Source organism: Thamnophis elegans, chromosome Z (assembly GCF_009769535.1).
Source record: "Thamnophis elegans isolate rThaEle1 chromosome Z, rThaEle1.pri, whole genome shotgun sequence".
NCBI classification, from domain to species: domain Eukaryota; kingdom Metazoa; phylum Chordata; class Lepidosauria; order Squamata; family Colubridae; genus Thamnophis; species Thamnophis elegans.
In genome coordinates this window covers 23,493,613-23,518,121 of record NC_045558.1, presented here as the reverse complement: position 1 = coordinate 23,518,121, position 24,509 = coordinate 23,493,613, and the positions used below count along the sequence as shown (strand labels likewise).

General features: G+C 38.0%; 1 protein-coding gene across 1 annotated transcript; it reads right to left on the bottom strand.

Moving 5' to 3' along the window:
• Window positions 1-1,300: 1,300 nt before the first annotated feature.
• LOC116521003 (1-aminocyclopropane-1-carboxylate synthase-like protein 1) lies at window positions 1,301-24,146 on the bottom strand. Its single transcript, XM_032235596.1, has 14 exons — window positions 23,473-24,146; window positions 21,849-21,908; window positions 21,433-21,503; window positions 19,806-19,875; window positions 18,751-18,817; window positions 17,793-17,890; window positions 17,517-17,594; window positions 10,336-10,436; window positions 8,597-8,683; window positions 6,531-6,576; window positions 5,405-5,546; window positions 4,296-4,438; window positions 3,174-3,327; window positions 1,301-2,303 (listed from the first exon to the last, which is right to left on the bottom strand). The coding sequence occupies exons 1-14, from the start codon at window positions 23,605-23,607 to the stop codon at window positions 2,122-2,124; spliced, it is 1,434 nt and encodes a 477-aa protein (XP_032091487.1). The 5' UTR covers window positions 23,608-24,146; the 3' UTR covers window positions 1,301-2,121.
• Between the last annotated feature and the right edge of the window lie 363 nt (window positions 24,147-24,509).

Sequence of the window (24,509 nt, the reverse complement as noted above, 5' to 3'; positions counted from 1 at the left end):
TCTTACCAAATCATTTATCTCCTCCTAAGAAAACAATTTTGGTCTTGTATCATCTTCAAAGTCAGAACTTGATTACTTATCTGATACACTCATTCTGACTGCTGTTCAGGTATAACTTCACCTTCATCGGAGCTAGGTATCTCTTCCAAGGTAGCAGGGGGCTTGGGTACTAGTACATCTGAGCCATGGGGGATGGGACGAATTGCTGAGTGAAAATCGGGGTATGAAATAAAATGCTTCCATTTGGAATTAAACCCTTTCACATCACATGAACAAAAGTAACAGTCATCACTATGGTTCTTTTGCTCTCGCCATACCATAGGAATCCCATAACGGAAAAATTTTTCTTACCCTTGAACCAGTTTCGGAGATCCACAACACACCGTTTGCACACTTTATGAGGCGCCCAAACTTTATTTTGATCTCCAATTTTGAGTCCAAAGTATGCCAAGTATACTTTTTTCACAAAGTCTGTAATATTCTGCTGTTGCTTCAACACTGTATATTCACCACAGATGAAACAGAAACTGTCTGGTGAGTTAATACACTTTCGCAGAGACATAACATAATGGTTGAAGAATGACGAGCTAACATGAATTGCGATGAAAAAGTGTGAACAGCCTAGAACCAAGAACCTGATGATGATTTGTGCACAAGTGGCATTCAGGAGAGCAGCTCTGTGTCTGTACACGAGATGTCACAGTGCTGGCCACACCCCCTGCACTGACCGGAGATGCTGCTATCTTGACCTGTGTCTCCCTCCCGCTGGATTCTTCAAGAAAGATTCTACCCATCTACCATTAGAAGCACATACTTAAAACTTGCTCAGCTTATATATATATTGCTGACCATCAGATTTATAGTGCTATATTTTTTTTACATAACTTGGACAAATCCTTTAAGGATTTTTTGGCATTTTATATCTTAAATGCACTTATGTGAATTAATTAATAGTAATTTGGACTTTAAATTTGGTTAAAAACCCATAATATAAAAAAATTACCAAAAATTAAAAAAATTGATAAATTTGAAGACAATTTTGCATGTTGTGGCAAATCATGACATCTAGTTTTTTCAATATTTTATTTGTTTTCAGCACACCAAAATACATGAACATTAGATGAAAATAATCAAACAGCTTTTTAGTTGCAGACCTGTATAATAATAATATATACAAAGATATTTGATTGACAATATGTGATTTTTTGATAAAGCTCAAGTGATGACTATGGAAAGGACACAGAAAGACCTTGTAACCAATCAACACACTGTACGCAGTTGAAGAAGTTTTTATGTTATATGTTTTGGTGTGTTTATGTTTGTGTGAAAATAAAAAAATATATTAAAAAAAAGATAGACCGGTTTGCTTCTGCTGAGGCTGCCTTTGGAAGGAGGGTATTGCAATGTCCATGTCTTGAACTCCTCTTCCATGGGGACCAGCTCCCTCCCTTAACACAGGCCAAGCTTGGGTATGTCCCTATCTGATTGCTGTCTCCACCAATCGTGGAGAATGGGTGTTGGTACTTACCTGATACGCTCATTCTCACTGCAGGTGGAGACAGCAGTCAGTCCCACCCTATTCCGGTCAGGTTCCATCCCTTGATAGGACTAGGGTAGGCCTTTCTCTTCCTTTTCCATTTTCTTCCTTCTCCATCATATCAACTACACGTCAGTCTACAGGCCACCTTCGACGAAAGCTTGTGAGGAGCAGCATGGAGGATGGTTTTATAAACTGTAGACTAAGCCCTAATCGTTACTGGACGGAGTTAACCCTATCTGACTGCTGTCTCCACTGCAGTGAGAATGTGTGTATCATATCAGATAAGTACCAATGTCCATTTTCCCCAACTGGTTGTTTGCCAGTAGAAGCATTGCTTCCAGCCTTGGAACCTGTCTGAAAGAAACACATTGAGAAATGGTCGGTTGTTTTCCAATATAGGTTAACACTTCAGTTAAGAGAAACCTCATTAAGGAAGTTAATCTTTCGCAGATGTGATAGCCCTGTTTTTAAATTAATAACCATAAATTACAAACAAGGTAAAAGCTATATTCAGATAATATAAAAAGAAAGGGAGTCACATGATACATAAAAACAGGTTATTTGTGTCGTCAGTCCAGATCTTAGAAAACAGCTATTTTCTTCAGCTGTGAATAACCCTCTGACATATCATCCACTGGTATATTTATGACATTAGTAGAAACATTGTCATCTGACTCAGTACATTTGTTTCCTTCAGGAGATGAACAAAGAGTAACAGGTTCATCCATTTTATCACAAAGCAATTGTTGAAGTCTCTGAATGCCTATAAAAGCAAAGAGAATAATCAACTTTAGAGAATGCATTTATGTCAATGTGCATTCAACAAAAAGCTTAGCAAATCTAAAATTAATGTATTGCTAGGAGGGACATGGCTGTGCAATTTAAAACCCCAAATTCATTAGATTAGACTAAACAGGCTTATTCCAATAAATAAAGTCTCTCATCAAATAGAAGTATTAGAAATGAAATGTAAACAATTCTTCAGCCAGAAAATTCTAAATTATAAGTTATAGCAATGTACACTGATCGAAGACTTATCATATCACCTTCAATTATATTCCAGTATTAATTTTTTCAAAAGCTTTTTAGAAAACAATAATTAACTTTTCAAATTCTGTTGACTTATTTTTAGTAAATACAAATTAAGGTTTCAGAAAAATATTGAATTAGTATAATCAAGCATTATCTTTATTTACAATTCTTACTTCATTTACAGCACTAATCAATTTTCTTTATTATTTTTCTCTCAAATGATCAAGAAAGATCAAATACATCTTAACAAAAATAGATATATTAAAATATTTTTCATTATATGTTTGTGCTCTTTTGAATGAACAATAGAATAAGGTATCAAACTATATTTTCTGATGGAGTCTTTATGTGTCTAGTTCAAGGGTCTCCAACCTTGGCAACTTTAAGCCTGGCGGATTTCAACTCCCAGAATTCCCTAGCCAGCAAAGCTATCTACTATAACTCCTAAGTGATAGCTTTGCTGACTCAGGAATTCTGGGAGTTGAAGTCCTCCAAGCTTAAAATTGCCAGGATTGGAGATGCCTGGTCTCGCTGATATCAGGAATGGGGGATGTATAAATGGAAAAAGAATCATAATAATTTTATAGAACTCAAAACTTACACAAAATAATCTTATTTACAGAATCTGAGAAAATTATTCTAAACCATCCAGGTTCATAACAGCAGAAGGCCTTCCCAGGACTAATAAGAAGTTTTTCATCCAGAATCTTCATCCATAAATCGATTTCAGCTTCAAATGTCTGTGTTTTTAAAAACTAAAATAACAACATGAATTGTGCTACATAAAATAATTATAATTAACATAATAAGCACCTTATATGAAAAGAATAAAAAAGATTTTATTTTCCACCTTTATTATTTTTATGAATAACTCAAGATGGCAAATATTTCTTCCTTCTATTTTCCCCACAACAATCCTATGAGGTAGGTTTTGCTTAAAGAAAAAAACTGGCCCAAAATCAGAGAGTTCACTTTCATGCCTAAGGCAGGACTAGAACACATGGCCTCCTAGTTTCTAGCCTGATTGCACTTAGACCTATATACTGCTTTACAGCTCTCTTTAAGTGATTTAAAGTCAGCATATTGCCCCCAATAATTTGGGTCCTCATTTTACCCACCTTGAAGGGATGGAAGGTTGAGTCAACCTTGAGCCTGGTAAGACCTTAATCACTAGACTAAACTGGTTCTGATCTGATCAGAGTTTTCAATTAATTTACCTATCAATGAATTCCCAGATCCCCAACATTTCCCCTAACTTAGAACATTACATAAATTTACTATTAAGGGTATATGTTATTATTCTGTATGCTCATCACTAAACGTAAGGATAATACAACTTGTAGTAGTTTTAACTAAAACAATATTAAATAATGTAAGATATGTAAAATGTTTTGTTTTGAAATGTTAACAAATTCAAAATTTCATTAAATACCCTAACAATGAATGTAGAACAAGGCCATTTTAAGTATTTTGGTGGGCTTTCTTTCAGAACATTGAAACATTTACAAAATGTCAATGGTGAAATTTTTTTTATATTTCATGTTAAAAGTGTTTTGAAACAAAAGTATTTTATACATCACTGCCTCAAAATATTTTGAATAATTGATCTAGAAACATCAACTATCATTTTAAAATATCAATATTTCATCCTTATTTTTCAAATGGCCAAGAGATCTTATTTTCTTCAATCAATACATTTTATTCTTTTATATTTTTTACATACCTTCCTGAAATCAGCCCACACATATAACCCTCCTGAGCTTTTTAAAACAGGTATTCCAACTTCTGCAAGACCATCCACAAGAATGTTTTTAGCTTCTTTTAATCTTTTTTTATTTATTGGGAAAAAGACATTATCCAGCCAGTCTGTCAAAACAATACAAATAATAATGCATTTTTATTTTCCTTTTTTTTTTGTACCATCAGTGTTAAACTCAATTGTGTCGTGTGACTTATCATGATGTATCAGGTCATTATTTGCTTCGCAGCTGAGATGGAATTTATACACTGTCTTTTACCTAGGGTTTTATCATAGACAAAAGCAGGAAAAAGAAGAGAAAACTTAGCAGTTTTCATGTAGCATGCTTACATTTTCAAAACACGTACTCTAAAATCTTTTCTAGTTTTTCAATGTCCAATTTTTTAATTGCTGTATAATCTGGTTCAGTAAGAATTTTAGAGTATGAACAGGGATGTGGGAGAATTTTTGTTAGCTCATAATTTTAAATGTAACTGCTTAGCTTCAAAAAGTGACTCATGCTATTGGAGGATTAAATAATCTGACATTTTAACATATTAGTTAAGTATTTTTCTAATTATGATCATTAACATGAATTGTGTCAACCAATAACAGTGACAAATTAATGGTAATAGAAAAAATACAGTGGGTTTTAGCTGGATTTTAGTGCGAATTTTGTTCACATAACTTGCTACTGAATACAATAATGTTTGGGAAATCATACTTTGGTCACAATTAGGGTGATAATTATTTTTTTAAAAAAATTCAACAGCTATTGTTCTAAAGATCATTTTTTATTTATTTCATTTTTATTTTATTTGGCTTTTGAGTCATTGACTCTAGCAGCTACATGGACAAGCCCCTACAACTTTCTTGTAGGATTTTAGAAATGGTATGGTTTTGCCTCCTTCCTAAGGCTGAGAGAGAAACCGAATCAAAGCCACCCTTGCTGGTTTTGTGTCTTAAGGCAGGACTAGAATTCAAACTCTTGATTTCTAGCCTGATACTTCGATCATTACACCAAACTGGCTCTATGTTCATTATTTAGATGCTGTTTGTGTGAATTTGCAGTCACATTTTCAGATTTGTCTAACCTCTGTCTTTAAGGATTTGTTGGAGAACGTGCTGTACAGGTCCAGAACATCCATGAAAAACCACAAGCTGATTAACTGCTTTCCTGATATAATAGTTTCTGGTGTATAATATTCCAACTCGAATACCACACATGCCAAAATCCTAGAAAGGAGACATAAAGAACAATGTAATTTCAAATTCCCTTAAAATGGCAGTGCCCCATGCATATCCATAAATAAATCAAAGTTCAGAATTTGTAATTCTGATATGGAATTTCTCAAATTTCATTTATATAATCCAAAAGTTTACATTTAAAAAAATAAACTGCTATCCTTTTATGCATAAATAATTCAAAGCAGAATTTATTAATAACTTTCCCTGTTGATCTTATCAAATTAATAGCACTAGACAATATTTTTGGCTGAGAGCACCATATAGATCTTTAGAAAAAGAAAAAAAAAACACCTACAGGTTCTGTCTAAAGGCAACAGTCTTTGAGTCTAGACCACCTAATGCAGATTTAGCAGCTTTGGGAGGTGTGTGTTTGTGTTTGTGTTTGTGTGTGTGTGTGTGTGAGAGAGAGAGAGAGAGTTATTTTCATGGTATCAGAGATTTAGCAGCAGACAAAGGTTATTATTAACAACAAATAACTATAGAAATATATGCTTTCTTAATGGCATTTGAAAGAACTATTATAACCAGAAATATATACACATTTGCACAGAATTCTAAGGGGTAGGCATAAGGAAAGGTAAAATTCTAAAATGTGGAATCAGAATGCAAGAAAAGCTGCTTGTATATTTGCACACAGACTGGGCTATAAGTGCACAAGGGTGTCTTTTGTGTATCACCTGTAGTTTGCTGTGGTTTGCTGCAGACTCTGAATACTATGAAAAACTGAGGGAGTTTTTGATTTTTTTAGATTAAAGAGTTTAAACTATGCTTTAATTTTAATTAGATTGCCCATGTCCCACTACAAACTGTCTGTCATACAATAGTAAGGGAGAAAAAAAATCTGAATTCCAGTTTCATCAATAGCAGTAACATTAATAATTTCTACTGTGCAAACTGAATAGTATGGGAGAGGAAAATTTGACATTCAGGAACATATTGAATACACATTGATATCAACTATCTCTAACCTACCTTGCTAAATCCCCACATAAAATGGGTTCGGTCTGGATCAGGTAAACTAAAAAGAAATATTCACAAAGAATTAATATATTCTTTTTAAAAAATCTTTAATTATAAGGACAAGTATACTCTGAAAGAGAAAATCTGTTATACTTACTAGTGGCTTCATTATTCATAGAAATTACAAAAATTATAAGGAGTAGTTTATAATTATCAATTGAAGATATGTAAAACCATGTAATGAGATTGCAAATAATGAGGGCCACTGAAATTGTACCTTCTGAAATCAGTGCAAGTTTGATATAATGGAATTATAAATAGTGCTCATTTTATGACCACAATAATATAGCTTTATGGTAGTGAATTGTACTCTGTTTATGAGCTTTGACTTTATAAATGGTCCTTGTTTAATAAACTACTCATTCAACAACTGTTCGAATTTACAATGAGTTGTGCTGACAACTGGAACTTATACTTAATGAGTGTTGCAGTGTCCCACGGACACATGATCACTATTTGTGACTTCGCCTGCTGGCTTTACAGAAGCAAAGTCAATGGGGAAGCCAGCAGAAAGTCAAAATCATGTAATCTTTGCTTAAAAATTGGCAACCGGAACTGCTGTTGCTCAGTGTCTGTTTTTTTGGTTTACAACTGTATTACTTAATGATGGAGTTTCCAATCCCAAACATTGTAGTTGAGTGAGGATTACTTGTATTTTGTATGAAAATGTACAATGCTATAAACACACAGGAAAACAATTACTTCATGTAAGTAAAAACCTATGCTGGGTTTATAAGATATGTAGAGTGGGTCCTCATGTTTTCCAGCATTTTTGTACATATTTCCTGCTCTTATGGCTAATATACTGTTGCTATCCTGAGCATATTATAAGGCCCACTGTCACTACTGAAACTTCTCATCTTCATCCTATTCCACCCATCCACCCACCTATCCATAACATATTCCAGTTCAAGGATTGAATATGACAGTTCCAATCAAAAATGGATAACTTTGATTTAAAGAAGTTGGCCTGCCATGTTGCAATAAGACTAAGGGATGAAGCAATGTATAAGGACTTCGTCATATTAGAGCTTAATGAAAAAATTCTTCGCACAAGAGCGTGCTAAATCATAAACATAGTATTAAAGAGTGTATGGTATTTCTTATAAAAAATAGGTAGTCTGGATAGATCTTAAAGCTACTATACTGTATACAATTACCTACATTTCAATAGTTGATGAAAATTTGCCGGATGAAAATTACAACATATTATATCTATGGAATGCAGACATACTTAAGATGTATCCAAAAGTTGCAACAGATAGAGAATACAGCAACTAGACTGCTAACTACAATAAGTTTTGCTAATTGCTTATTGATATTAGTATTAATCTTTAAACCCTTAGAACATTATCGACAGCAAAGTCTTTTGAATATGAATGCCCCCTATTGTGAAGATCAATGAGCTAGCAAAAATTTGTACCAAATTTTTATCAGGCTTAATTTTAATACTAAATAGTACATTTAATAATAAAGGTATTAATAAAATTCAAACATCAACTTTCTTGGGTTTTGTTTTTTTTTACTTTGGGTTTTGTTAGAATAGAAAAAATGGGTAGAAAAGTCTACTAACTCTTGAATCATATATATGATATTACATCAAATACTATTCTGGAAAAAATACGTAGTGTTTCTCCACCTTGGCAAGTTTAAGAGGTGTGGACTTCAATTCCCAAAATTCCCCAGCTAGTTTACACCTTTTAAACTTGCAAAGATTGAGATATCACTGAGATATCCATTGAGAAACGACTAGCATGCAAGTGCAGGGGAACCTTTACCTTTACCTATCCATTGACATGACCTTAGGAAAATTATCCAGGAGCTGTTAAGACATGAACAAGTGCAGAATATGTTCCCTCATCCCCCAGGGTGAGGGAAAATATTAGAAAAAGACTGATTTCCCCCTTGAATCTCTGGGGTATAAGAAGGGAGAAAAGAAAATTTCAGAGGAAGTCTTGCAAAATTCTGTTTTTATAGTGTATCTCAATAAAGACTTTCCAATAGAAGTGTGTCCTTACCTCTTTAAGCTAAGGATGCTTGTAAATGTGGTATCACCATATACTGACAGCATGTAAACTTCATCCATTATTACATGTAACTCATATCTATATACAGAAAAATATATAAGAATTTCTTAAAATCTTCAAGTATTAATTTTGATTCATGGATTCATTACTTCATTCAGTAATTCTTAACATGCTATCTGTAAGATTAGTATTAAAAACATTTAAAAACCCTTAGAAACTCTTATATTACACAATGAAAGTCATAACAATATAACAAACTGAATTCTTAATTCTAATATTCCTAGACATTCAGAAGTCTGCTACTGATAGAAATATTAAATATTTAGAAATGTTTTTCTAAAAACCATTCCTTGGAAAAATTCTGTTAATTTTTTTATTTCTAATGTCAAATGCGGCCCCATATTTATCAGGACATATAGATAGAAAAACATTAATCTTGAGGCTTAAAAAGCTCTGAAAAAGTCATTTCTATTCTAGCCATTAAATTTTTAAAAGAAATCACGGAAAGATGGAAGGTAGCATTAGGTGGCTCAGCAGCTATGATGCTGAGCTTGTCAATCAGAAAAGTCAGCGCCGCACAATGGAGTGAAGTCCCGTTCCTTGCCCCAACTTCTGCCAACCTAGCAGTTCGAAAGCATGTAAAAAATGTAAGTAGAAAAATAGGGACCACTTTGGTGAGAAGATAACAGCATTCCATGTACATTCGGTATTTAATCATGCCAGCTACATGACCACGGAGACGTTTTCAGACAGGGCTGGCTCTTTGGCTTTGAAATGGAGACGAGCACCACCCCTTAGAGTTGGGAATGACTAGCACATATGTGCGAGGGGAACCTTTACCATTATAGGATTTACACTTGTAGAACGATTATTACATTAAATATTTCTGGGGGGAAATCATTCATTTGTTGCTTAATGTAGTCTGCAGCGCAATGGCTGGCTATTTTTGATGGCTTTAAAATATTATCACTCTCTTTGTTATCTAGTTTTTGTACTAGTAGTCTTTCTGTTTGTTTCCTCCTCTTTTTTTTGGTCTCTGACTATAAATCAATATTTAAAGTTTCATTGAAAGTAAGAAAAAAATTGTAGACATATTTAAAAGTATAGTGTATAAATTAAAGGAACTATAAGAATGTATTCAAAGACAATTAAATGTTTGAATATACTGCAATAAAATAAGGCAACTGGAAACTTGTATTTTTGTTTTAAACAAAATACCCTTCTTTGTGCAAGATACAGATATATTTACTCATATACCATGTAGCTTTCTATTTACTGATTTTAAAATATTTTAAAATATCTAAATTTAAAATTAAAGACTTTCCTCAATTCCCAATTCATAAATTGCTATCAAAATACTTCTGAAATCAAGAGCTTAATATATTACACACTACTATTACTATTGATTTTGGCAATAACCATTATTCAATTTCTGACATATATACGTATATATACATACATACATCAGGCATTGGAGTTTTAAAAAGAGTAGCCTTGCCCTAGCAATGCATACATTAATAATCACTATTATGTTTTCTTATATTGGTTACTGAAAAATTCTCAGTTTTTTCACAAAACGAAACAAATTATTGCCCCATATACTTCCTAAGTAGGGCAGATAATCATATTTAGCACGTGTCAAATGAAAGGAAATTGCCAAAATCATTTCATAAGTGAAATAATGCATTATGGAAAATTAAATCCCAAATAAACAGCTCTAGCACGCAAACCTGTGTGCAAACTCTAGACATTCTGTCAGTAACTGTGCTGGGTAAATGTCCCCTAATGGATTGTGAGGGTTGATCAGGATTAATGCTCTGATTCGGATGCCCTGAAAAAAGAAAAACTGATAGTCGGGAGACGCCAACATGACGTCAAGCATACTTGCAGACAGAGTCTGCAACACTGCCATCCTTTATTAAAAGTGTCACTCACGTATGGAAAACAGTAGACTGTTTACATGCATATTTTTTCCTGCAACATCAGTCTTTGCAATTCAAGAAAATGATCTTAAAATTGCAGCATTTTTCTCTTATTAGCTTTCATCCTTAATGGCTAAAAAGATAAATTTCAGAAAGTCCAAAAACAGAAATTTTATATCAAAAACAGGCACTTCAAATATATTGCATTCATCTAATTATAGCCAACAAGAACATTTTTATTTTTAATTGATTCTAGATTTAAAAAATGAATGAAATAACTGAAAATAAAAACTGAAAACTTCTATATAAATACACAGCATTTTTTTCAAACAATGGCAATAATTTTAGTAAAGTAAAGGAAGGAAAATATATAATATTCCACAAAAATATACAGTTGGCTACTAAAATTGTTACTTATGTTATTGTAAGAATTCTACTGGATTTAAAAAGACCATGTGAAGTTTTCACACTCTGCAAACTTGATACAGAAACATGCCGTTTCAATGACTCATAGTACCTCACCAGGAAGTGAATATAAGTGGCTTACAATCATTATACCAATAAAAATTAAAATAATAAATAACTTTAAATTAGTTTGAAATTGAAAAAGATAGGGGCAAGGAGCAAGATGCCCTCGTGTGTGTGTCTCTTGTCTAGTCCATTAATCCAGAATGACACAGCACTTTGGAGCCCCAAGCCAGTTCTTCAGACTTTTTCAGAAAGCCAAGAGTGGTTTTAAATTTCACAAGCGGTGAGGGCTGCATAAGTTTCAAAAGACAGGAGCCATAGCAGAAAACGTTCTCCTGGATCCTGGCCAGTTGGAATTACTTAAAATGTCTGCCTCTTCTGGGTGGGGCAGGCCAATCCCTTTGGGGTGAGATGATTCCTCAGATAGCCAGGAGCCATGCAATGAAGGGCTTTAAGGGTGATAATCAACACTTAAATTGGACCTAAAAGCAATCTGGCAACCATGGCCCACCCTAGGAACCCAATAACTGTCATGCAGCTGCATTCTGCACTAGATGTAGCTTCCAAATTCTCTTCAAGGGTAGCCCCACCCCCTCACCACTCAAGAGCATGTTGCAATAGCCCAAGAATGGGATTATTAGACTTAATTAACTGACTGCAGGGACTCCCAATCCAGGAAGGAGCTCAACAAAATTGTGCAAAGGCTCTCCTATCCACAATTGCCACTTGCTCTTTGAGCCCAGATCATCTCCATATTGCACACTGGGTCTGTCTGTGGTGATGCAACCCCACCCAGAAATGTTAAAGTTCTCTAAGCTCCGCCCACCCAAAGCCACAGGGTCTTCCCATGGTTCAGTTGAAGCCTACTTTCCTACATCCAGGCACCCACAGTCTTCAGGCACCATGAAAGGGCAGTGCATTCGAGTCACTGGAGATGGAGATGTAAGGTTGACTATCACCAGCATACTGATGGCACCTCATTCCATGGCGGCAGATGATCTCACCCAGTAGATTCATGTATACATTAAAAAGGGATGGAGAGTGCACTGTGGTGAGCAAACAATAAAGAAGCAGCTATGGCTTGGGTCTCTCACTCACTATTAACAGTGATTAGAACCTGCCTTGGAGAAAGGAGCCAAATATTATAAGATTACGTTGACTAGTCCCAAAAGAATACCATGGTCAATGGTATTGAAGGCCGCTGAGAAGCCAAGGATGGATGCACTATTCCCATCCTGCTCATGTCACAATTCATCCAAAGTGTAACCAATATTTTTTCTGTCTCATAAGCAGGTCTGAATCCTGACTGGAAGGGGTCAAGATAATCTGTTTCATCCAGGACCCTCTGAAGCTGCCTTTTCTACTATCTTTTCCAGAAAGGGAAGGTGGAAATCGGACAAAAATTGTCCTGAAAGGTAAGATCAAGAAATGGCTTTCTGAGGAGGGAGCAAACCGTAGCCTTCTTAAAAGGTCCTGGAAATGCCCCCCCCCCCCCCCCGAGGTAAGTTGCTCCCAGTTCGGCCTGGTTCAGCTCTGCCTGCCCACCCAGATGCTTCTATACATGCACATAAGTATCACACGTGCGAGAGAGAGAGAGCGTGCACAAGCAAACCAGTAGTAAAACCGGTAGAAACCCACCAGTGGTCACCCCTCTCCTGCAGTGAAGGATCTGCCTGAATCATCAGGCAGTCACCAAGTTCTGAGTTTTCACCAGGTAGGAGGGCCAGGGATTTGAAAAGTCGCTGCACTGACAGCATCAAGGGCCCTGTTCACTTCCCCAGGTACAACAGGATGAAACCATTCCCAAATATAACCAGGTAAGACCTTTATCCAGGCACCTCTAAAAGAACTGGTATCATTAGTTCCAAGTGGGAACCATTCTGTCCATCAGGTGTTCAAAATATTTCCCTGCATGGCCTGGAGATGATCACCAGAGTCCTCCTTTTCTGAGGAGGGACCAAGCAATCTTGAACAGGACTGCCAGGCAATACTCTGTGAATGCAGAGAGGGTGGAGAAATAATGGTGTTTCACTGCTATTTCTGCTACAAGGTAGGCCTTAATAACAGCTGTAAGTTATATCTGGTGAGATTCATCCCTTGTTTTCCTCCAGTGATGCTCCAGGTTTCTTTCTTCCCCTTTTCAGAAGCTAGAGCTATTCTGTGAACTATGAGGAATGTTTAGGTCAAGAGAGATGCCCCAGGCATGATTGCTAAACTTCCTATTATTACCCTGTTTCCCCAAAAATAAGACCTCCCCAGATAATAAACCCAATTAGGCTTTTGAGCACATGCACTAAAATAAGCCCTCCCCAAAAATATTGCAACACAGCAGCAGCCGTGAGGTGACCATGCTTGCCACCTACTGCACCTCAAAAATAATAAGACCCTCCCAAAAATAAGGCTTAGCGCTTATTTGGGGGGTCAAAAGAAAAAAGGCCCTGTCTTATTTTTGGGGAAGCACGGTAATAATTTATCTTTTAGGATATTTTAAAATTTTAAAACAAATTTTCAGCTTACTGAAAAGCATCTACCAGCCACAATTGTTTATTACTTTTGAAAATAAAAGTAGTGTGCAGAAGCTGTATAGTAGTTTGTTTGGAAATATCCTCTCTGATATCTTTGATAATAAAGGTACACTGAATAATAGGATCATCCTAAAGATAGAAGGAAAGGTTGTGTTAGTGGCATATTTTGTTCGTGGCCATATTCAGCTAAAATGGTAGTTGGAAGGTAAGACAAGGAGATGGAGCACAGGAGGTGGATGATTTACAATTGTGTGACTTCCCTGGTCTCCCCCTGGATTCCCCTGACTGAAGCTAAACTCTGGTCTGAGAACCCAAGAGTCAGCATCTGGCCATAGCCTGGGTCATCTGATGGAGGCAAAGCTGACAGAAGAGACAAGCTTCATTGGCCTTTGTCGGCAACTGGACCTACTTGTGGTTAATAATGTTGTGGAGAGTGGCAGGCTGCCGTTGGGATTTCCTGAGGTTAACTGACGAGTGGGAGCTTGGAAATGTGAACTTCATGAGACACTGTAGGACTACACTGCTGCTAAATTTCCAGTGCAGCACAGCAGGCCTTCTGGCTATTTTTCTGGCTACCTCCTGTAATCTTGCTTCTGCAATCATCTGAATGTTCTGTATCTGGGCCTGGGAAGGCTGGGGCTGGAAGGGAAAGTTGAGTGAGAGGCGAGTGTGTTGGTCCCTTTCCCCCCGTGTGAGAGCTGTGGGGAGGACTGGCTTCTTGCTTGGTGGGTGAGAGATTTTTAAGGAGGAGTGTTGGGGATGGGGGATGGAATATTTCTCAGGGAAGGCAGAAGAGGGCAACCTATTTCAGTGGTGTCAGGTAACAGGAGACATGGGAGTCAAGGGACGGGGAATGCGACCTCGATTTTTAATATTGGTCTCATGTTCTACCCCCTTGCACTCACTTCATTTACCGGTTAGAAGATCTGTGGTGACCCAGGTCTTAGGCTGCTGCTTTTAAATGTCAGATCAGCTTCCTCCAAGAGAAGGCCGATCTGGCTTGAATAACTGAAACCTGGCTGGACCCAGAGGGAGGTGTTCCCTCATAGAAATATGCCCAATGGGTTATCGAGCATGGCACCAGTCTAGACCTCAGGGCCGGGTTGGGGGTGTGGCTGTTATTATCAGAGAATCTCTAGTAGCCTCCAGAGGCACTGCTCCACAAGGGCCTGGCTGTGACCCTTTTTCTTATTGGACTTAAGGGATCAGGAGGGATTGCTGCTGCTCTACTAGCCTCCCTGCTGCATGGCAGCTTCCCTACCTGGGCTCCTGGACCTCACCGTAGGACTGGTGGTGGAATTCCTCAGGATTATAGTTCTGGGGGATATCAGCCTCCAATCCCGGGGGCGGGGGCAGCCCAATATTTCATGGAAACCATAACTTCCATGGGCCTGTCCCAGGTCGACTAATGCACCCGGATGGGTTTCAGAAGAAGCTGGGAGCTATAACTGCAGATCTACTCTGCAGTCCAGCCGAGCTCTTAGTCACTGTTTGGAATAGGAGGGTGACTGAGGCTCTGGATAGGATTGTACCAATGTGACCTCTCCTCATCCATAGACCTCTCTATGCCCCATGGTATACAGAGGAACTGAGAGGGATGAAACACATGAGATGAGCCGAGGTGGCGCAGTGGGTAGAGTGCAGTACTGCAGCCACTTCAGCTGACTGCTAGCTGCAGTTCGGCGGTTCAAATCTTATCGGCTCAAGATTGACCCAGCCTTCCATCCTTCCAAGGTGGGTAAAATGAGGACCCAGACTGGGGGGCAATATGCTGACTCTCTAAACCGCTTGGAGAGGGCTGAAAGCCCTATGAAGTGGTATATAAGTCTAACTGCTATTGCTATTGCTATGTGTAGAGCGCCACTGGGATAAACTTGATCGAACACGGGTAAGAACTGCTACTAAAGCCTACCTAGTGGCAATTCATGCAACGAAGTGTAAATATACTTCTCCACATTAATTGCGTCTGCAGATAATCACCCAATGACCCACTTTAAGGTGAGCCACCTCCTCCTGGGGAAAGAGGTGATTGAGGTCCACCTGAAGGGATGCGCTGAGGAATTTGTGGATTTTCTGGAAGAAAATCGCTTGACTTCATTCCCAGTTAGATGCCAGCGTGGTTGCTGGTCTGATGGAAGTCCCTGAGGCAGGTTCTCGCTCTGTTATCTGGGAACAGTTTGATCCTGTTGCTCCCGAGAAAGTGGACAGCAGTGTGCAAGCACCTGTGTTTTAGACCCATGTCCCTCCTGGCTTGTGAAAGCTTCCCAGGAGGTGACATGCAGGAGGACTGGCTGTGATTAATACTTCCTTAGGAGGAGGGGGCAGTATCCCAGCACTTTAAGGAGTCTGTGGTCTGTTCTCTTCTTAAGAAGCCATCATTGGACTCCAGCTTGTTGGATAATTTCTGACCTGTCCCCAATCTTCCCTTTTGGGGAAAGGTTGTTGAGAAGGTGGTAGTGCGGTGGTTCCAGAGGTTTCTGGATGAAACAGATTATCTTGACCCCTACCAATCAAAATTCAGACCTGGATTTGGAAAAGAAATGGTATTGGTCACACTTTTGGATGATCTCTGGCGGGAGCAGAATGGGGGTAGTACATCCATCCTTGCTCTACGACCTCTCAGTGGCTTTCAATACCATGGACCATAGTATTCTCCTGGGGCAGCTTCAGGGGGTGGGAGTGGAAGGCCTTTTGCTATCCTGGTTCACTTACTTCTTCTGCAGCCACTCTCAGTCAGTGTCCAATCCAGCCCTCGCTCACAGTTTTATGGGGTTCTGCAGGGTTTGGTAACCTTTCCACTCCTGTTCAACATTTATATGAAGCCTCTGGGTGAGATCAGCCATTACCATGGACTGAGGTATCACCAATATGCTGATTGATACTCAACTGTATGTCTCGGCCCATGGTAAGTTAACTGATGTCGTGTCCTCCCTCTCATAGTGCCTAGAGGCAGTTGGGGCTGAATGAGGAGCAACAGATTGAAACTAAGCTCTGGCAAGACCAAGTGGCTCTGGGTTTGGGGTTCGTTGGCTCAGGGAGAATTGCCACCTTTGGTCTTGGATGGTGTGGCACTACCACAAACAGACCCTGCGCTTAATCTAGGGGTTTTCCGGACTCACGACTCCTGCTGGTGGAGGTTGTGGCCAGGAGGGCCTTTGTGCAAATGCGGATTGTGCACCAGTTACGCCCTTTCTTGGACCAGCAGTCCCTTCTCATAGTCACTCATGCCCTAATCACTTCCTGTCTTGACTATTACAACATGCTCTACATGGGATTCCCCTTGAAGAGCATCCTGAAGCTCCAGTTGGTGCAAAATGCAGTGGCCCACATGATTTTATGCAGACCCTGGTATGCAGGTCCCATTTCCGAAGGAGATACACCTGGTGGGACCCAGAAGAAGGCCCTTCTCTGTGGTGGTTTCCTCTCTCTGGAACATCATTCCCCCCGGAGATTAGAATGGCCTCCATTCTAATACTCTTCCATAAGGCACTGAACACCTGGTTCTGCAGCGGGCCTGGGGAACCCAGAGCGGGATGCAGCTCATTAAATGACTTGTTTGATCTGCTGATGCTGGAGTGTGGGATGGGAGGTGATTTTGCTATATTGGTACTATATTAATTTATTTGATTCTTTTTATTGGTTTTATTGTTTTAAATGTGGTTTTATATTCTGTAAGCCACCTTGAATGGCCATGGGCAAAAAGGCAGCAATCTAAATTCAATAAATAAATAAATAAATATTTGGGGAAAGCACTAATGACATGTTCTTTAAATTCTAAATATGCCTACTGGGCTAACGGGCTGAACAGAATAGAGGTAATATAGGAAGGATAAAGATAATGAAAACATTCTCAATCAATTCCCCACTTGTCAAAACACATTTGCCTCTTTTGTATTTTAGCACAATGTGTTTTACCAGAAAGGTTAAAATCAATTACAAATAGTATTCATCTACAATTACCGGTAGAATATGAAGTTCAAACAAAAATATTCCTACCTTTTCCCTGGCTTTCTGGTATGCAGCTTCTAATTTTTCAACTGTTAATTGAAACGGCTGGCTTCCTTTGTCAGGTACCTAAAATCCAAAACTCTCAATGTTAATAATTCAATAAGATATTGCAATTATTAGTAAAAAAAAGTCCTGAACAAACTTGAGGAAACATCAGTGTAGTCAATGGTTTAGGCATTAAAAGCAGGGTGGTAGAACTTCCCTCCATTGAAAAGGGTAAATACAGTGATACACTTCTCTATTTATATGTAATAAAAAGAATACCTCACTGAATAATGGTACATGAACAGGTTGCATTCCACCATATAACCACGTTTTGGAATTTATGCCACCATAATATGGAGTTGGAATTAGATATCCATCTGTAAAAAAACACAAACAAACAAAGGAAATCTTTTTCAGGAGACTTTTACTATTATAAAGCACTATACTATTTTGCTTCTTTTTCATTATTGTGTTCCATAAATCCTAATGGTTTTAAAGTAAATACTATTTATTATTATGCTATTTATTAGTTAACTAAACATTTTAGCAGTATTATATCCTTTTTCATTTAAAAATCATTAACTAATGCGACTTTATCAGAATTATATTCAGGTATTTAAGAGCGCACACCAATAGTTTAATTTTAGCAGTGTTTTTTGAAAATCACATAAATAGTGTTAACTGTAAATATCACCTGACAAAAAAAGTTATGTCTTGATATCAGCCAATGGAAAACATATGCTTTTAAAAAGACATTGCTGAAAATTATTACAGTAACATGTACTGCATGAAAATCACGCACACACAAATATATACATTGTCAGTGTTTCAAGTAATGTACCTGCTAAAAGCAGAAATCTGAGGCAGGTAGATTCCGCAAAGAACATGTTTATTGGATACATCATATTGGCACAGCTAGTGAAAACCAACTTTTAAAGTTTCCATGTTTTTTCCCTAATTAAAAGAGCAAATTTTTTCCCCTCAGATTGTCACCTGTCACATTGTCCAATGAAAGTAGCCTGGGAGGCTGCTTGGTCTCTTCTCTCCTCCTTCAACTGCCACCTGTTAGGATGACCTTACTTCCCACAAGAAAACTTTTTGTTTTGATTATCAGCAAACCTATCTATTTTCCCCTCCCTTCTCCCTCTCAGAGTTTGTGGCAACTATCAGGCTTCAGCCAGGTTCACTTCAGAGTTGACATATATATATATATACACATACACTAAAGCTGCCTTACCTCCAGGATCACACAACACAGTCGAAAGAGTTGCAAAGACAGCGCAGCAGCCATTCATCACAATAATCTAGACAAATGCCAAGTTGCAATTAACAACATTGGTAATCATTTGAAATACTAAGGGACCAGTCTAAAAACAATCACATCATGGTTTTGGCTGGTATTTAATAATCCTTATGGCATTCAACTATCTGGGAGATTATGTTGTTTGAAATTATTAAGGTCTAAAGGTAGTCCTTGCTTAATGACTACAACTGGGACTGACAACTCCATTGCTAAGTGCTGCGGTGGCCAAGTGAAAAATCATTCAATGTGCCTATTTTATGATGTCACTTCCACTTTCATTATTAAATCACTACAGTCATTAAGCAATATATCACATGACCACAACTCACAATTTCATTTCTGTGTTCTCTATAAATTTTGCTGGTTTGTGAAGCTTGCAAATAGTGGTCATGGGATGGTATTACAGCTATAAATGCTGGTTGTGAAGCACCCAAATGGTGATCATGTGACTGCAGGATCCTGGAACTATCATTCATGTGAGGATTGGTCGCAAAACTGATTTTTTTAACCAACCATTATAACTTTGACCAGTCCAGGCATACAGTAAGCAAATACTACCTCTAAACTAGTATTTCTATATTGTGCGACTATCGATAGGCTGTTATACTAATTATGATAAGGCAATATGATAAGGCAAGTATGCTATTGTAAATAGGTAATGTGATGGTACCTGAGTTAGGAATGAAGATAATTCAAACAGAAATAGAACAGTTTCAGAAATGTTAAGAAACCTGAATATTATTTCCAAATTATCATTATAAATATATCTATGCTGGGACTGATAACATGAAGAAGTTAGGAATCTAAAACTTATCTAAACAATTTGACATTAGTTTGAGCATAAAAATATTGTGATATATCCCATCATATTTTCCAAACCAATTTAAAAGTAATAAATTTAATCAACTTTGTTAAAAATCACATTTTAGATAAGTTTCATCAAATGTTACCAACAATAAAGAAAGACAAAAAATATCCTTGCATCTTACATGTTCTGGATCTAATGGTACTGAAGCATTTGCATATTCAGTAAGAAATTTGGCAATTTCTTCTCGGAAGCTAAAATTTAAAATTAATATATATCCATAATTAACACATTAACAAAATAATTTGCCATAACATTTTTATCTATTGATATATGAAAAATCATACAGGTAGAATTCAAACAATATATGGCAGATTTGATTTCGAGCATAAATTTGATATATTGATTTTTACTTCCGAAACCTTGATTTTAAATCTAGCAAAAAGAATTATTCAAACAGTAATTAAAGTAAGGATTACAGTATTCAGAACACAATTTTATTTTAAAGTTGTTTTAGTTATCTTGATACCACTAAGAATTTGATGAGAAAGTATTCCATGTTTAGAAAGATCTCATCCTAGAAGCATCAACTACTGTATTTTTCAGAGTATAAAATATACCGGAGTATAAGAGACACCCAAGATTTTGAAGACATAAATTAAAAAAAAAAGTTTTTGCACTCTACAATCCTCCCAAACCCTCTGCACACCTTATTTTTTGTGAAAAACCGGTCATGCAGAGAGTTTGAGAGGCCTGCAAAGTGTTCCTGGGGGCTGGGGGGAGGGCAAAAATGAGTAAAAAAGGCCCGTTTTTTGCTTATTTTTGCCCTCCCAGCCCCCAGGAACATTTTGCAGGCCTCTGAAACCCTCTGCATGTCCATTTTTGCAAAATGGGTGGGGTTTTGGGAGGCCAAAAATGCTGTATTCAATGTATAGGACACATCCAGATTTTCACCCTCTTTTTGGGGGGGCGGGAAGGTGCATCTTATACTCTGAAAAATACGGTAAGTCCTAAGAAACATTTCTAAGATGTTGACTGTTCACATCAGCAAGAATAGAGAAAACTTAAATTTTTCTTCATTTTCCCTTCTCTTTGAACCATCAGAAGCAAAAATATCTGTTACAGCATTATGCAGAAGGAAAACGAAGAAGAGCAAGAGATTAATACTCATGGATTTTTCAAAAGCATACTGAGGATGTTACCACCACAACTGCAGTTCTGAAAAAGTTCTTGCAACAGAAGGCACATCTTTCTGATCTCTTCAAATAGCAGTATGGCTTGCACTCATAGTGAAACAGTACAATAGTTGTCAAATTTAAAACCAACATTTTGGGACATAAAAGAAATATATTTTCAGAAAAAACATTGAAGACATGTAATTATTAACTTAAAAATATTACAGTTTTTAATCATTTTTAATGAATAGCCACTATTAAGAGTTCATTAATAGTTATCAGATGGTCATAGTCATTATTATAATTGCATAATGTAGAATAGGGCTGAAAAGCTGCTTAAATGTCAAATTTGATGATGATAAATTAGAATGTGAACTGAAATAATCATATTTTTAACCAGCCTTTAGTTTCAATATATCCACAGAAAGAACTTTATTACAAAACATTAGTATTAGGAAATAATGGAATAGTCAATGGAATCCTGCTTCCCTGTCCTTTACTGTGTACATTGTGAAGGTAGAAATAGAAACCATACACACAGTGTACCCTTTGGATTTCAGGTGGAATTAGTAATGTAAATGTTAATTTGTTTGAAAACATTTTTTTAAAATTGGGTAATAATTTCTCATACTGTACCTTTTAATGCCTTGGGTATCCGAGTATTGGAGTAAACGAGGCTCCAAATAATTCATATCAGGTTTCGAGAGCTATCCATTGTTGTAAAGAAAAGGAGACAATACTTCTTATAAATTACTTGATTCTATTGATTTACATGGTGTTTTTAGTATGGAAATTAGTTCACTTACATGAACTCAGTTGATGTTAATTTTTAATAACTATATAGATCTTTACAGGCTAACCTGATGACAATTATATTCCATACATCAATTATCAATAGGAAGGAATTACAACACAGCAAAGAATGTGTGTCTATGATAATTATCTTTTCTCAATATTATTAGATTATTTAAATATAGAAAATCATAGCCATCAATCTTTCAAATATGTCTAAAATTTAGAAACCTACACATTTAATAAGAATCCAAACTTACCCTTTCCTGTAGTAAATCAAAACAAAGCTTGTTCTCGCTTGTTCCAAAATTCAAAATGCCCTGAGAATAAAAGTAACAAATTCAGCAAGTCACCATTAGCTGTCTGCAAGGAATATAAATCCTTCCATTCTTCACTATCCTGTCAGAGCAGAAGAACCTTTTTGGATGAGAAGCGAAAAGTCTTCAAAAGAAAAAAAAACAAGAAAGTCCAGTTGGATCCTGAAAAAAGCACCTTTGGGACAACCATGACCTGATGACTGAGAATCTCTATAGACTCTGTACTATTTTATTTCCATGGAGGTTTTATTCAAGAGAGGAAAGATATCCCCACTTAAAGATCATCAAGAAATCCAAATGCAATCCTAAATTGCATTAACAGAGGGCTACAATCAATAGCAAGTGAGGTACTAATGCCACTCTGACTCTATAAAGCCTTAGTAAGACCAAATCTAGAATACTGCATCCAGATTTGGTCATCGCTCTATAAAAAAGATGCTGAGATTCTAGGAAAAAGTGCAGAGAAGAGCAATCAAGATGATTAGGGGACTGAAGACTAAAACATACAATAAATGGTTGCAGGAACTTGGCATGGCTAGTCTAATGAAGGGAAAGACAGGGGAGACATGATAGCAGTGTGCCAATTTTTCAGGGCTGCCACAGAAAGGAGGGGGTCAAACTAATTTCCAAAGCACCTGAGGGCCAGACAGGAATGGATGGAAACTGAACAAGGAGAGATTCAATAGTTTGCCTTTGGAAGTTGTGGAAGCTTAATCACCAGAGGCTTTAAAAAAGAGATTGGTCTGCCAATTGTCAGAAATGGTATAGGTATCGGGTCTCCTGCTTGAATGGGGGGGGGGGGGGTTTGTACTAGATGACCTACAATAGTGTTATTCAGCAGGTTCTGACCAGTTCTGGAAAACCGGTAGCGGAAATTTTGAGTAGTTCAGAGAACCGGTAAATACCACCTCTGACTGGCCCCGTCCCCCATCTATTCTTTGCCTCTGGAGTCTCAGCAGATCAGGAGGGAATGGGGATTTTGCAGTATCCTTACCCTGCCAAGCCCACAGAACCGGTGGTAAAAAAAAATTGAATCCCACCACTGACCTACAAGATCCCTTCCAACTCTGCTAATCTGTTAATCTGCAGTTTAATGAAGGGCCAGGGGGAGACAGGATAGCAGTCTTCCAATATTTGAAGGGCTGCAAGAGACCGGAAGGGGTCAAACTATTTTCTCACAACCACTTGATGGCCAGATAAGGAATTATGGATGGAAACTGACCATGGAAAGATTCAACCTAAAAATAAGGATATATTTTCTGACAGTGAGAACAATCAACCAATGGAACAGAAGTTCCCCTCAGAGGTTGTGGGAGCTTCATCACTGGAAGCTTTCAAGAAGAAACTGGACTGCCATCTGTCAGAAAAGGTGTAGGCGCTCCTGCTTTGGGGAGGGATTTGGACTAGATGACCCACTAGGCCCCTTCCAACTCTGTTAATCTGTTATCCATCCTCAAAGACGACTTTTGTTTGCCCCTCCCGGAGCCCAACGTGATGTGATGCGGCGCAAAATATCCTAGGGGAGACCCTGCAAGCCGCCCAAAGCGGGTCAAAACCTGGCGGTCACCTGAGGGTTTTGGTCCGCGTCGAAAGGGTCGTCGAGGTACCTCTCGAAGCCTTCGTCCAGGAGCCCCGCGGCGCCATCGGCAATGCGGGCTCCGCGAGCGGATAGTTCTCCCCGACGGGGTGCTTGGTCGGTCATCCTGCGGCGAGGAAAGGTGAGGGACGAGGAGCTTCCCGGCCGCCTTGAGGAAGTCAGGCGAAAAGAAAGAGGCAGTGACGGTGTAAAGAAAGCAGCAGCCCTCCCTCAAAAGCGGTGACAGCTCCTCTCAGCCTGAACGCCTTTTGGAATGGCTGATCCGGTTTTCTTTCTCGCCCATTGGCTGGCCGAAGCTTCCGATTAGCCCGCCCCGTCGCCTCTCCCCTTCTCTTCCTGTGAGGCGTTTTGTCTCTTTTTGTCCTTGCCGTGGAGATGCAGCGATGTGTTAACGCGACGGGACGGGGTCTTCTTCCCCTTCTTGTCTCGCCTGTTGCAGGAGACATGACGAGGGGAGAAGGGAGGGCGAGTCTACCCTACCCAGATTAACCCTTTCCAAATCTTTAAAAAATAAATGGCACCACCACCACCACCCCTCAGCACCAAGAAAGTACTGTTAACTTCGCGGAAACCAGGCGCTCTTGATCTTGCGTCGATTCACCTTGCAAAGCTTGAAGTCACATTTCGAGCATCAATCGAATTGTGGCTTGTGGCTGTTATATTTGGTTGCATTTATTGTCAGAGGCGAGAACTCGAGCTGGCAAGGAAAGGACAAATGCATCATATATACATTTACTTCCGTGATACAGTTCAAGAGGAGGGAGTTAGGTATATTTTTAGGTGTTTCTAAGTTCTTCATTTAAACGAAGAATTGTCAGTTGTAGAAAAATGTCTAGAAGATAAGGAAAAGATAAACAAGTAGCAGAGTACTCAGAATCCCAATCTTCAATTGTAGGTTTGAGAAGGAGGTAGTAGTTTAATCAAGAACAAATATCATTGACTGAAGCATAATTAATTGTACTATGCAGTGAAGGATTAAGTAGAGGATTGCATTATTGCTTTGTAAA

Coding starts and splice junctions, on each gene's coding strand:
- LOC116521003 (XM_032235596.1), bottom strand. CDS start 23,607: ATGACCGACCAAGCACCCCGTCGGGGAGAACTATCCGCTCGCGGAGCC. Junction 21,909..23,472: donor ACGCGGACCAAAACCCTCAG/GTGACCGCCAGG, acceptor TTTTATTCTCAG/GGCATTTTGAATTTTGGAAC. Junction 3,328..4,295: donor TGTGGGCTGATTTCAGGAAG/GTATGTAAAAAA, acceptor TTGTTATTTTAG/TTTTTAAAAACACAGACATT.